This window comes from Xylocopa sonorina, chromosome 9 (genome assembly GCF_050948175.1).
Source record: "Xylocopa sonorina isolate GNS202 chromosome 9, iyXylSono1_principal, whole genome shotgun sequence".
Taxonomy (NCBI): domain Eukaryota; kingdom Metazoa; phylum Arthropoda; class Insecta; order Hymenoptera; family Apidae; genus Xylocopa; species Xylocopa sonorina.
In genome coordinates, this window is record NC_135201.1 from 11,935,324 (window position 1) to 11,950,351 (window position 15,028).

At 41.8% G+C, this 15,028-nt stretch overlaps 2 protein-coding genes across 6 annotated transcripts in view; both read right to left on the reverse strand.

The window, feature by feature from the left end:
• Nucleotides 1-714: 714 nt before the first annotated feature.
• The window catches only part of Rim2 (replication in mitochondria 2), a 145,851-nt gene continuing 131,537 nt past the window's right edge, over nt 715-15,028 (reverse strand). The window contains exons 1-7 of one of the 5 annotated variants that reach the window (XR_013102337.1): nt 12,415-12,703; nt 11,220-11,405; nt 10,227-10,501; nt 4,798-4,916; nt 2,693-2,906; nt 1,881-2,384; nt 715-1,798 (exon numbers count right to left, since the gene is read on the reverse strand). Coding sequence is in view for 2 of the 5 variants with exons in the window: in XM_076901976.1 (XP_076758091.1) it covers nt 2,113-2,384; nt 2,693-2,906; nt 4,798-4,916; nt 10,227-10,501; nt 11,220-11,405; nt 12,415-12,455 (1,107 nt within the window). In the remaining 3 variants the exon portion in view is untranslated. Of the gene's footprint in view, nt 2,385-2,692; nt 2,907-4,797; nt 4,917-10,226; nt 10,502-11,219; nt 11,406-12,414; nt 12,704-15,028 lie in introns of those variants that run through there. The other 4 variants (XR_013102338.1, XR_013102336.1, XM_076901976.1 and 1 more) reach the window with 4 other exon arrangements.
• Pch2 (pachytene checkpoint 2 protein) lies at nt 13,223-14,954 on the reverse strand. Its single transcript, XM_076900419.1, has 6 exons — nt 14,850-14,954; nt 14,612-14,768; nt 14,346-14,537; nt 14,041-14,268; nt 13,607-13,954; nt 13,223-13,534 (listed from the first exon to the last, which is right to left on the reverse strand). The coding sequence occupies exons 1-6, from the start codon at nt 14,897-14,899 to the stop codon at nt 13,238-13,240; spliced, it is 1,272 nt and encodes a 423-aa protein (XP_076756534.1). The 5' UTR covers nt 14,900-14,954; the 3' UTR covers nt 13,223-13,237.

Genomic DNA, 15,028 nt, shown 5'->3' on the forward strand with positions numbered 1-15,028 from the left:
CAAATCAACACTCTTAATAACAACGCATTTCTATAGAATATTTTCCTAAGTGCATATATATGTAGAATAATACCGAAAACTCGGGATGATAATTAGAAAATGTTTCTCTTTCTGAACATTACGAAAACAAAAAGAGAAGGAAAAACACTTCTGTCGTATCATTGTCATTTTTTTAATCGACGCACTCGAAAAAAATACAAACCTTTGCAAATCTATTGGCGTATATATGGTACACATACGTATAATTATAGAACGTGATTTATTCATTTATATACACGATTCCTACGCTACTACGACGATCTGTTTTATTGAAATGTCAATAGGTAAATAGCTGACACATTCGATACCGTGAATTTCTTTCTTCTCTCTATCGGTTTATATGCAAAAATCTGAGCGAGATATACAATTTTTATATATATTTTCATACTTAAACTTTCTTATATTTTCTGCCATCACAACTGGCAGCAGTGTATCCTGTTTTTTTTTTTTTTTTTTTTTTTTTTTTTTTATTTAAAGAGCAGAAAAGTTAGATCTCGATGATACGAATTCAAGTGTTTTATGAAGGTAATCTAGAGTTTTAAAACGTCTATGCCATGACGAATAATAATAATAATAATAATAATAATAATAATAATGATAACGATGATGTGATAATGGTAATGATAATGATGATAATAATAATAACGAAGACGATGATAACCATGATGATAGTAATAATAATAGTAAAATATATTTCTATACTAACACTTTTAACAGAAGCAAGCATAACAGTCGTCCTCTCTTATGATTATGGAGCGATATATGTATAATTATGACAATATATATGTATATATATATATATATTCTTTCTTTTATTTTTCCTTTCCCTTACAAGGGATAGCAGAAGACAATGATCGCATTTTTATAATTATCCTTGACCAGAGACACATATTAATAATTAATTAACAACGGTTGATAGAAATGGGTACAACGATTGCCTCCGGAGCATTCCGCTTCTTTTCACCATAGTTAATTACAAATTTTGGCTTGGCTCAAGCACACTGCTCCAGAGGAACCGTAATACTGTAATAATCAGGTGGACACTGGTTGTTTCCGACACATTGAAACACAGGAACTACGAATTTTAGGCGTCTATCTAATATAAAACAGGATATTTCATATCCAAAGCAGTACTGCACGATGATTAATCTGTACAAAATTAAGCCACTTAAGGAAGATATCTTTGAGAGCTTCGATAAAAATCACATATTTCCCATGTTCCGAAACTTTGGAAAGCGCGTTTCAGAAACAACCGGAGGTGTCTGAAACGAAATTCTTAGACACCTCTGTTGCCAGTGAACGATAAAAGTATTCAAACATCGCGAAATCTCGAGTTCCATTCTAAAATATCTTTTCCGACAAACTGAATTCACTGAAAATCGAATCGTGAGTCCAGTCGTATGGGACGAATGCCGTTAAAACAGAAGTCAAAACAGGTCCGTAGTGTGCGAACACTTTTTTTCGTTTACTGAAGTTTCAGTGGTCTGGTCCCATTAACCCGTCAACTGGGTTCAAACAGGAGATCGCCGAAGGTCCTCGATAATAATGGAGCTTCCCATTGAGAAACGCGATCCAGTTAACAAGTTAACGGTTAACAAGAAGGCAACGTGATCTTACTCCCGGCACAGCGTGGGCCTATGTAACCGATTCATTTAATCCAGCTTCACGATCCCTGCCTCCGTGAGTGTGTGAACGTGACGGCGAGAGTACAAGACTGACAGTTTAGGCTGTTCCTCGCGTACGTCTGTGCGCACGCTACCTGAAAGGAGGAAGGACTACTTTTTGCTACTCTTACAGAGCACACAGCGGCTTGGTACGCGCTGTGATACCTATTTTGCTACCTTCCACGTGTACGAGAAACGGACCTGGCCCTCAACCTCGGATACGCGTGTCCTACCGGCGTCCTGGACGCTCTCTCGGACGGTGCTGTTGTTGATGTTGGTGGTGTTGTTGTTCTTGTTGTTGTCCCTCTTTCTCTTGCTCATCCCCCTTCTTTTTAAAATGAAAGCACCTTCAGGACCCGCCACGGATCGCGAGCCCGTTGGCCCTTTATTCAGGGGCCGCGAGCAAATCCTAGGCTAGTTCCCGTTTACTTTTCGCCTTCGTGTAAAACTGAGACCCGTTCCCGTTGCTCAACGACCGCTCGTGGAAGTGCCTGCTCAGCAAGTACACCACCGCTTCGTACGTTGCCATTATGATCGCAGTGTTCGGGATTTGTCTGATCAGATGGGTGCTAAGCCCACGGTACAGGCCGTGCATACCCTCCTCGGTGTAGACGGTGTTCAAGGTTTGCCAGAATGTTAGGTACTTGGTGCCTTCTTCTCTCAGTCTCGTCCTTGCCACTTCTGCAAACGGTTCAACCACTTTTATCAGCGTGTTCCACGATCCGGTTGCGTAAAGATATCGATTTCCGATACCTTTACGAATCTCTTGCCCGTAGAAACAATTTACTACCGTTTGCGAAACATATCAGCTTGCACTAATTGCAACATCATTTTCTGCGACCATTAAAAAAATAAGGGACGATTTGCGAGGTGTTTACAAAAACTGAAGCGTATTTACTCTACTATTTGGATCGCGGCCAACTATCTAGAGTGCTGAGCAATGCCTTAAAAATAAATATTACTTTTCGCAGTAGCAAAGTCAACATTACCATGGGGGTAAGCGATGGTGGAGGCGATCGTTTTCGAGAAGGAGCCAGCCGCCATGAACTCTAAGAAATCGCGGAACGTTTTGCGATCGCTCGCGGTGTTGGCTTTGTACGTGGCTAAAGACGCCTTCACGGCTTCGTAGATCACGAAATGTATCACAGTCTCGCTTATTCCTACGTAGGAGGCCATAATGCCTTTGTAGAATCCCAGGATACCCTGAAATGAGAATACCCACACTTTTAATTCAATGTTCATCAACCTTCGAAGGTGGTTGTAGCCCTAGTTCCCTAGCAAAGGAATAAACAGCACAGTAACGATGTTCGACATCGTTCTAATCGTTAATTTTGGTTGTAACTGGTGAACTTGTACGCATGTATGATTCTCGTCTGTTGTTCAGGGCGCAACAAGTTCGAGAAAATCAGAGGATCACCGATTCAGCATGACCACACACTTATGCTAAACTTATTATCAGGATGCATGCTTGTCTTAGGATTTTTTTTTAGGAAAAAAAATTATCTCGAGATCGATTGTTGAGATGACGAAGGTATTTACTTTAGTAGATAAGACTGATGTTCGATTTGAGAACGACTGATAAGTGATACCGTTTACTATCAAATTAAGACCAACTCTCCTTGGGAGGGCCGCAATCATAATGTGTTCTACGTTCCGACTGCTTATCTTGTGTCTTCGAGCACGCGACGATGGAAGTTTCCGTGGGCTAACCGCGATTTTTCACAAAAACAAAAAATTATTAAACGATACAAAACACTGCGATCATTTTTAATTCTCATCGCTAAAAGTCAATAGAACTCGATGATTAACTGTTGCGTCGTAAGTAGCTTTTAAAATATTGTTTTTTGGTGTTTAACAAATGATTCTCTGATTTCCACGTTTGATATAGCGCTGGGTGAAAATGAGACTGATACACATAAACTGGAGATCGCGAATTGATGCAAATAGGTTGGCGTTGAACGAACGTTAAGCAATGAATGAACGGTTTCCAGATCCAAAAATCGAAGAATTAGCCAAGTTCAAGTTCAATCTTAATTACAATTTTTTGCTAAATGCTAAATATTCATGAATCGATTGAAAAATGATTCGTTCACACACGGTTAGAATTGATATTTTCCAACCGTGACCTCTGTTCAGCGTTTCTACGAGTTTCGTTTTACACTATTAGTATAAGCAGGATGACGCAGAATAATTCGATAAGTCATCCGCGATAGAGAACATTGGCGTTTCGATATTTACAATGGATATTCCCAGCGTATTTTACTATTCGTAGGTTGCGAGGACTGTTTTAGATTTGGCTCGATCGCAATTGCGATGCAAACATAACGTACGAGAAACGCAGTCGAACAATGCTAAATTGAAACTACTCGATCCGTGATCCTAATTGCTTGCATTTGTCCGATTACGATTGCTCGAGCTGTTGCTGTTTAAGTAATCTTAGATTCTCAAGCCTTGCATCATTTCACACTTTTATCGCGTTATGTCGGTTGAAGTCGTAATTAATAATGCAGGCGCAGATGTTTCGGCGCTCTGTTCCTACGCTCTGTGCACGACCACAAAAATATTCTTGGCTACTAGGCTGACTTGTTCATTGTATATCGCAACAGTTGCAACACTGTGTTAATTCTTGCTTGTCGAGATTTCGAGTATTCTGTTTATCGCATTCTCTCAGTTCTATCTAGCCACAACTATCGCTACCAAAAGCACACGATACAGCACCAGACTCTCTTAGCAGACTCTTCTCCCTTTCAGTCTCAACACGGATTTACACAAACGCACACATCCTGATTCCTAAAATCAGAACAAAGTTAATACGTACACCACACACGTTACGGGGCCAGAAATTAAAGGATTAAAGCTCGTTACTCTGAGTGGTGACCACCTAATAAGTTGGTTCAATGTGCAACAGTGTCGACCACAGACCTTGCACCAGTGTTGCGTCTGATTGCGATGAAGAATCTCTACGATGATATAATATGCTATATTGATGGTGCGAATGGTTAAAAAAAATAAAAAAGTCTTGCTAGATGTTCCAACGTGGCATGTCCCGATGGAACAGAGAATGTTCAGTTCCTTTAGAGAAGGATTTTCGTACCGATTGACGATATATCCTTTGTACACACTCCATCGCGGTGATTTTGTTCGTTCGATGGTCCAGCTGCAGCCTGGTCTTCACGAACCAAATAGGATTTGTCAACGTGCATGCCACGAAACCTGAAAAATGAATGCACGTGTCTTTTAATCCGATCGGTGCGTGGCACGTGGGAGAGGGCTGCGACTGTCTGAGCCCGCCTCAAGACAATTTACTGCCACCCTAAATCTCCTTTCCATGGAACTAAATCGAGAGTAACCATGCCCCAAAGCTTTAATCCTAACACAAGGAAAACCACCCACGATTATAGATACATCCACGCGGTGACGAATGTAATTATTTTAACGAAGATACTTGAAACCTTGAAATTTCGAGTACTATGCTTCGGCTCGTCAAAGAATACGGATTACTGCAGATCTTAAAAAACTGTGGGGGGACTATGACCACGGCTAACTCGACCTTGATCGAGCACGGTAATTCAATAGCAGTCACACCATCCATCTAGCAAAACAACAGACAGACTCGAGCCAACGGAAGAATGGCCGGTCGAATTTTTTTCACGCGGTTCCAAATCTAGCCAGGCGTTGGCAGAGATTCCCTCCCGATCGAACTTCCGATTGACATGCCAACTTCTAAATTTAACACGCTTACAACAGACGACCCACCCGCCAAGCGTAATCCACGGAGTAAACACTGTGCAATTGTTCAAATTGAACGTATCCGTTGTTCGATTTCGAAACAAATGAGTCTGGCCGGCAAATTTCACGTGTGCCAGACCGATCGCAAAATCAACGGCCAAGGTTCAGGAAGCCATACGGCGCCTTGACACGGAGAGATGCCTCGAATCGGAAAAGGCGATAGACTGCCCAGCGTGGCCTTGTACGAAGCTCTACCGGAAAATCGGATAAATATTCTGGATTTTGTTGGCAATAAGAAGGCCATCATTTTCGGGGTTACTGGAGCATACGTTCCTGGATGTTCCCGAGTCCATCTGAGGGGTTTCGTTGAAAAGTAGCAATCCCCAATTGCACCATTTATATACCTCCAAGCTTCAGATTACTGAAAAATGTATTTTAACGGCATCGATTAAACTCGCGCCGTTGATGACAGTCTGTATTCTTTTGGAAACAAACAGATCCGCGGACCTGAGGTACCTGGGCTTTCAGGAGATAATCTGCGTGTCTGTGAACGATCCGTTCGTGATGTCCGCTTGGGGCCATGTCAAAGGAGCAACTAATAAAGTAATGACTGTATCGTGACTGATACAGCGTAGAGAAATTCTGAGCAAAAATTCCATTGAAATTCAGGTGAGAATGCTCGCAGATCCCACGGGGGCGTACACCAAGGCCATTGGAATGGACATAGAGGTTCCTGAATTAGGAGGTACGAGAAGCAGAAGATACTCCATGGCCACGGTGAATGGAATCGTTAAAGAATTATTTGTAGACCATCCAAATGTGAAACTTGTTTGTCTGCAAGCAGACGGTGTTCCTACTTATTGCACTTAATTAGCCATTCGATAAGAATAAGAAAATCCCTGGTTAATAGTTTCTTCTCTCGCTAGTTGCTAAACGTCTATATACAGTAATGCGTCCAAAAAAAAGAAAAAAAAAAACATTCATTCCATCAGTACTATTCGCCTTAGAAACTGAAGAGCTAAACTGCGTACACGCTCAAGGTCAACGCGAACGACGTGCCATGAGAATCGCCGTTGATCGTCCCTAAAATAAGCGCGCAGGACGAGCAGTTAGCGCACGTTGCGCGGGCGCGGTTCAACGAAAGCACGCAATTCGCGATCCCTCGCGTGCGCAACGTGACTCGATCGTAAACACGCGCCTACCTACCTAGACTATTTTTATCTCCCGGCTTTACGAATCAAAACACACAAGATTATACGCTTCCGTCAATTATTACAAATTTATCTTATCGCCAGTGGGGGGGAAAAAAAGAAATTCCCGCTGCGCAACAGTCAGTTCTCACGTTTTCACAAACTGCGTGGTTTACGCGCCTCGGATACGTCGACGTTATCGTAAGACAGTAACACGTGTTGGCGCTAAACTGTTTTTGTTATTGTGTAGTTATCCGCTTGGACAATATAGAATCGTTGCTTCTAGAAACGATTTCGTTAGAACCTTCCTACTGTGTGTCTAGAGTTTTGCGCGCGATTATTGTCTTACGTTTCGCATTTCTCAGGAGGATTAGCAAGATGATTCCTGAACACTTTACGCGTAGAGAGACAGAGAGAGAGAGATATTGACTATTTCCATTTGACCTACCTCACCGTGGTTGGTGTATCGATTCCTTCGCGACACGGTTTGAGAAGAGTACTTTGGATGCTGGACTCGAAGGCGCGAGTAAACCGATGCATCGCTCGCGGTACAGATACTACTAAATACTTCAATACGTTCGATCAACATCGAATACCATTCTAACTGTGCTTTACGTATCGCAGCGTTCATACATTCCAACGTCTCAACACCTTAATATCTCACCATCCAATCTTCTCATCAACCAACAACACTCGCATGGTCTGATAACCCAAATAAGCTAATACTCTATTGCTTGGACGTTCCGACTCAGGTGGTACACTAGGTTAATAGCGTCTCGAGATTCCAAGGACGCAAGTAAAACGCTTGCGTAATCCGGATGCGTCGCAAGCGATGCAACGTTGGTAAACAGTACGTTGGCCGATGCGATCGTCCATGAATTGGGTCAATAGGATTGAATACCTGTTTGTAAACTCGGAACACGATCAGCAAACAATCGCCGCTTCTAATTTTCTTTTCTACGCATCGCTTACCCCCCCTCTCTCTCTCTCTCTCTCTCTCCTTTCAATCAAACAACATTCGAAATATCTACGGTTACTTTATAGAACGAAATCTTCATCGCCCAGTTAAACATCCGTATTCAGTTCATTCACAGATTCTCACACTCGTACGATTCTTTTATATAATAGCAATAAAAATTTGCATAACGTATGTGGAAAATTCTACCAGTCATGCGAGATGACTAAAAACATTGCGGGAAATGATTGGAGAAGGCGCGGCGACCCGAAAAAATGGGTCTTGAAGAGACAATGGCGGGAGGTTGAGCGAAAGTGGTGCTTCATTGAAGAAATCCGAGAGCCCCCGTGGTAAGCCTTCTATTTATAGGCGCACGCCTGTGCAATTTCAACGACCGCAGTCCCCTACTTACTTTCTGGTTATTTACGAGCAACGGGACAATTGAACGACCCTACAAGTCTCGGTTTTTCTCAATGGTGGTGCGTTTATCGCGTAACGCCGAGATCGATCTTTGTTATCAAACGCGACGCAATTTACCTCCCGTTGAAACGTGTTTCGTTCGTTACACAATCACAGTAGTTACAAAAAATATTAACGCGTACGCTGATTGTCAACGCCTAATTTCTACAAACGAGACCGGTTTTCCATCTCCAATATTACCATTAAGGAATATAATTCCTAATTAAAGATTACGAGTACCGTGCACAATCGGCTTAACAGATACTTTTCGACGAGTGAACCAATAAATTATCCTTATCGGACATCCCGGATGAAATCATGCCATAATCACGAGCTTGAAAAGTGTTACGTTTGGCGAATGATTCGGAAATACGAGAACGGAAGAACATGGTATTCGAAAATTGTTTCCTATGTGTACCAGTAGTGTACGTATTCGATTCAAACGAGCTGTAATTGCTCTGGCAGCAAGCGTTTCAAGGGCATCGGTAATTGGATGCAATTGCACTCTGGCATAGTAGATCTTGAGGAGGAACTGTGCAAATGATAAATTGCCTATCGCAGAAAGGAGGATGTGGCGAAGGAACTTTGAGCTCGAAATAAAGAAATGTGTACACGTGTATCGTGTAACAATGATATTAAATTTTCCGCGTGGAAAATAATGTTAATATGACGAGCAGTTTTAAAAAGTAAAATATCAGCTTGAAATATTATAGTTATTTGAAGCGACTTAGTGGTAAAAAATGAGGTCACCGGCACGGGGCAACAGTCGAAAATTTGTATGTCGAGTGGCTACGTGATCAGGGACACGTTTGTCAAGCCGATGAATGGGGAAAAGCCTCTTGGAAAAAAGCGCATGGGCCATCGGTCACATTGGCGGAACTATGGAGCCGCGTGACTTGCTACTATTTTTCACGACTGTTCGCTTAAATGTGACTTTAAAAGCGGCCTCCTACGATGAATCATACATTGAAAATTACGAACATATGATACGTCACCCCCGCAGAGAAAGCAACGTCAGAAACGATAATCCAAGTGTTGGAGTTCAACATTCCTCGGATAAGCGATATCGGTTCATTAAGCAGGCGAAGTGCAGAATCTCTGATTAATTGCAATTATACACCACAGTCTGTAGACATCGAAAGAAGAACGAATCAGCGAATATTTACTCTTGGTATTAACAGAGTGTTGAAGAGGAATATCTATCCGCGTAATCGACTTTCTATTATGCAAGTGCACGGAAGTAATCTAGAAGATCCTGTACGCGGTATCGTAGTGGTTTTATTTATCACGCGTTATGTGCGAATGGATTGTTGCGGATTATCGAACCGAATGTGCACGAGAAGGGGTTATCGCATTAGAAAAGATCAGAAACGACGAAGATTAGAACCAGTTATTTGTGGCGTGTCCATTCAGCCAGATAACTGCGAATGACGCGCGTCGTGACCCCACTGAGCTCCTTATCAGCAGCCGCCTTGATTGTTCCGAGCGAAAAGAGATTGATAATAGGTTCCTAAACACATTGTGCTCGCCTGACCGATGCCTCGGCCAGATCTACGCGGATCTATTTCCGTGCTCTCAACTATTTGACCACTTTCTACGCGGCAGTACAACGTTTGCATTCCATTCACCGTGCGTATTTTTTATCTTCATTTCCCTCGATGGAAATCTCTCCAGAAGCTTCTTTCGTTTCTCCGAAAATACTTGACTTTTAATTCTTAATTTAAGTAGAGGAAAGGTATAAAGTCAGCTGGTGAGTGTACTCCGACAAGTTGTATAAACGTTAAAGTAGCTCTCGATCCGTTGCCGTCGGTAGAGCGTTCAAGCATTTTTCCAACATCATACCTATCTCTTTCCCATAACCACTTTCCATTCATAACACACTCAACCACTTCCAGGAACATTTTCCAATCATTCCTTCTCCTGCGCGTAACACAAGCATCGCATCGCAGCTAAAACGAGTCACACGTTAAATTCGCATACGTAGCCAAGGTAGTATGTTTTCGCGAGAGAGATCTATATTAACGCTAGGCGCCGACTTGCAATTATCGATGATGCAATACATCTGTTACTGTAGTAATTACCAATGGGAACGAGCTGCTGCAGAAAACGTTCAACTGAAATTGTTGCGCAACTTGGGATTGCAGGTCGGTGCCTGAGTCGCAGGAACGGTAGCGGAACGGACTTACTTACCGGCGCAGAAAGCAGAGAACACGTGTACGAGTGCGGTGTCTGGCGCGAAAATCGCGCTGAAGGCGACCTTGCTTTTCGAGTAGGCGCAGAAGTAAATCGCTCTGGAGGGAGCGACCCCTACGAGATTCGGGCCCAGTCCTTTGAACAGGGCACGGGTGCCCTCATTCTGTATGATGTACCTGATACACTGATACACACCGGGGCTGGAGTGGGTGTGAGAAGATCCTCCTGGGGGAGTCGACGCGCCAAAGTGGGATAGAGCGATTAAAGCATGCCTGAAACGAGTGTAACAAGCTGTAATTAACGATTACACCAGTTATACTGTTTATAATAATAACGGATAATTTTGTGCCGTAGTAAATTATAAGCGTATTTGAGTATTTAACAAGTTTTTTTAAATGTAGTGTAATAGATTTCGATAGTAGAGTGGATAACGGAGTACCTACACACGTATGGTCTATATAGCGTATATATACTTTGAACTAGACATTACGAGGCAACACGGACATCTCTTTGAGGGTTTATTTTCAGCCAGGAATGTCACAAACGCGAGAATTAATCGGGCACTGGCGCTCGATCGTAGCAGACGTGTCTGGAACACGATGCGGAGAGGTAGGAGGGGGCACCTCGAAAAATCAATCGGTGTTTCCTGCCCTTTTAATATCCATCGTTCTAAACGATCCAATTCGATAATACCTTCTGACGATCTAAATAGAATCTTAACGCAAGCGTTACCCATGCACGATACGAAGAATGAAAATTAAGCGAGACGCATTCAGCGCTAAAATAGCGATAAGCCAGTTGTTTATCTGTAATTGGAATTGTGGACACCAATTTCATGCTCTCTTACGTCAAAACAGGCTCGAATCTTGCTACTGATTTAAATTTTTTTAATTTTTCCCTGATCCATCTAAAAAATAACTATCTTTAACTGTTCTGGAAACATATTACATTAAAGAGGATTGCGCGCGTGGCGATGCGGTCGAAAGTTACCTTGTATAACCTCCGGTGCACAGTCTTCTCCTCTGTTCTGGTTTTGGGAAACTCTTGCACGTAACATGACCGGAAGTGAACTCCTTGTTCACCGGAGGTGGATAAAAACCAGAGGAGGACGATTGCAACCGTGTTTTAACCACTTCCAGGGGACACGTGACTATGGCACCGGTGGTTCCAGCAACCCTGTGAAAACACAGAGATCGAACAAATCAAAATTCAGCGGCTAATTTCTGTATTTAAAAGTAAACTGTACCAACGTAGTCGGTGAAAACGACACGATAATCGGTATCTTGAAAACCGAAAATAAGTTTTCAGTTATAATACTTCTTTTCTTCGCTCATTGTCTGATAACATGTAAATATGTGTACGTTTCTCGGTACATATGAATGCTACGCAAATTAACTTATATTCGCCAATTGCGTTCTACAATTATCAGCACGGTTTAACATCGGAGCGTTAATCGTCGATCGGTAATTCCTCTACTCTGCACTACACGGGACCACCATGCACGTATTTCTCCCTCTCTCTCTCTCTCTCTCTCGCTCTACAGGACAATTATTTTAACGAATAATTGGATACGGTTTCGATGGTATCTAATCGATTCGTGTACGTCGCTTCTGCGACGGAGAAAGCTATGTGTTTATGTATATACACGTATAGATACGTATGTATTCATTGTGAAAACATGTATTCGCTCCTAGGTTGGAACGTGCCGGTCAAGGCACGTATTAAACGAGCCGCGCAATACTATTTGGTCCCAAGATAAAAAGCATTCGGGAATTGACATAGTCGTAGAAAATTCGTGTGCGCAGAGCCCGAAAATAGATCGCGGCTTTTAAATTGGGACGATCAATTGCATATGTACGCGTATGCAGCGTAGACACGAGAGGCAGCAAAGATGACGTAACAACGGCGAGCCGGCGACAATGTCGCAGTATTCAAGGTTATAGGACTCATCTTACGTCGCGTTCCTACGGATTATTCGGTCGAAAAATATCTCAGGATGCACAGGAAACGAACACGGCGTTTCTTACCAAAGGTAAGCGGCGCGGTGCGGCGCGGCGCGGCGTAACGACGACGCACGTTCTTAGTTCTCTTCCCTGATTTTTTTTCTGCTGAACAGGAGAGAAGTCTCGTTTGATCGTGTAATTTTCTACGTGTAAAAAATGAATAGAAATGCAGAGTGACCCACCCTCCGGCGATGAGGTGTATCGCGGTGTCGCGATCCAACATTCTTCCACTGGAACCCTGTCACTCTGGAAGCATGAACCTCGGAGAGAAGATCGAACGGGTAGAGAACACACTGACAGACTCACACACGTTGAAACGGCACTGAAAACTGCGTTCGAACGAAATGGTTTAAATATTCGGACAACGTATGTATGTATCTATATACTACGATTCTAATTTCGATGGCCGAGCGAGAAACACACGGTCGCGAACAAAACACCACCACAACATTCGATAACTCGACAACAACTGATCGCATTGACCGAAAGGAGCGTATAGCGCACCGTGCGCCATAAATTAGGTAGAAACTAGAGGGCTCGTCACTTCGTGACCGACGAAACTTTCGAAAGATCGATACGAAATAGAAGAGGTCGATACGATGCAGTTTCTCGACAGCGATTTGAACGTTCTTCTCTTTTTTTTACCGCGTTAAAAAATGTAACAAAGTATATCGGGGGCAAACAAAATTCGAAGCAACGATAATTCACGCTTTATTTTCGATTACCGTGAATCAGAGTGAACAGTGTCGACTTGTCGTCTTGGTCGGGAAATATAATGGGAAGGAAACGAACAAGCTTAGAAATATTTAAATAAAATATAAAAATACTTTTATGTTTTAAGAATAATATACGGCGAAAGAAATATTAAATAAATATAATATTGAATCGCACATAAAGTTGAGTCTAGTTACATTAAGAAAGTAAAAAAGGAAAAGATATAAATAAATATACCTCCTATTTTCCTAATTTCCTAATTTCCTTCCTAATTTTAAATAAATATACCTCCTAGAACTCCAAACGATCCAATAATTCAGATGTATCCTCTACCACGACTTCTTCCTTTTCTCTTCTAATTGCTAAATGCATGGCTCGCAGGAACCGGCTCAAAGTACACTTTTTCGTTCTCAGGAAAAAGGCGTGAGCTAAAAATGGGATTTTTCTTAAAATTCGTCCACTTAAACCCACGCTCTCTTGACTAAGGTCCATTAATTTGAGGCTGTTCTTCGTTCGGAACGTTTCTTCGTAACCCATCTTCTTTAAGTATGATAATTCATAAATTTTTTCAGACTCCATGAGGTTTGCCTAAGACACAAGCGAACTTAAATTATACGCTATATCGAGTACGAACGAACGAACGGTATATTTTATTTTTACCCTCATCAATTCTTTAAGACACGAAGTATAAATTTTGTATATGGCTTGTTGCGTTGGATGCCCAATATATTGTTTTATATCTGCTCTATCGATAAACGCTAAATCAATGCTTTCCGACAAGTTACTAGTGGTTAAGATTAAAACGTTTGAATACTGTTTTATTTGGTCCAATTGCGTTAACAAGGCATTCACTACTCTTATCGCATCTGTGGGCTCTGTTCCGTTACTGCACGACTTTCGAGTGTGCGCTAGAGATTCCACTTCGTCGATCAGGATACAGACCAATGCTTGCGGATTTTCCAGAAGCAATTTTATTTCGTTGAATAATTTCATGACTAATTTACCGCTCTGCCAATCATTAAGAACACCATCTTTAATTCGTTATTGGCTGAAGGAAGCTAGTCTCTCTAATAATCTGCGCAACGTAATATTACCTCCGAAAACCACTTTGAAAATAAGCTATGGCTGTTTATTTCCACGAACGTACCGTGACTGAATCTTTTACCTAAACGGATAATAATTTTCTGGGCAAGAGCTTTGCACAAGCTAGTTTTTCCTGTTCCAGGTGGTCCATGCAACAATACCACCTTGTTCCAGCTTATAACGTTCATGTCAACGCCGTGGTCCGAGAATATCATTGCTGTTTCTATAAAATGAAGTAGCTGAAAAAGAACGATACTTATGAATTTCATAGAAACTATAACAACTAAAAAAATACAGCTAAATCTATTCCACTAACGTCGTTCTTTATGTTAGAATCAAAGTACAGGTTTTCCCACATGTAATGAAAATCTTTGGTCGGTAATATCCAATGGGAGGACGCTGGAAGATTCTCTCCGTCGTTCTCCATTGTTTCTGTAGCCGAACATTCTATAGTTAATCTGTACACATGAAATTTCAGTACGGCGCCTTGCACCTTCATGTGACTCCTCTACAACGGTATTATTTCAGTATTATTTCGAGTATTATCTTTTCGAGTAGCCTGATTTACTTCGGAACTCTTACTTCTCCGTGACTAGAACTATATATTATAGAATCGATATGCTCCTGCAAAGTCTGATTCGACAGATCCTTCCCATATATAATCGTATCCAATTTAACATCCTCCAAGGTATTTATTTCAGCGTAGACCAGGTTCTCCACCTTCTCTGCGGACAGTACACTGAAACGAGATTTTTCAATCATTCAACGAATGAAAACAGTATGAGATTTCGAAGAAATGTTCAGTTAACAAACGAAATACCTATTGATACTTTGACAGATTTCCACGTGCAAAACATCGGATCCTTCCATGTCACGCGAATTTCCTACGCTCCAGAACCTTTTCGAACTCTATCTTCTATCAGAACGAAAGGAAAACAACCCTTTCTCACGACAATAAAATGTTACCAAAGAAATGATCGAACTGCGAACTGCGTGTTG

What these genes read in the sequence shown, in the direction of transcription:
- Pch2 (XM_076900419.1), bottom strand. Translation starts at nt 14,899, where the DNA reads ATGGAAGGATCCGATGTTTTGCACGTGGAAATCTGTCAAAGTATCAAT. An exon ending in ATTCTAACATAAAGAACGAC is followed by an intron (nt 14,269 to 14,345) that starts GTTAGTGGAATA and finishes GTTCTTTTTCAG; the next exon opens with CTACTTCATTTTATAGAAAC. An exon ending in GTCTTAAAGAATTGATGAGG is followed by an intron (nt 13,535 to 13,606) that starts GTAAAAATAAAA and finishes CTTGTGTCTTAG; the next exon opens with GCAAACCTCATGGAGTCTGA.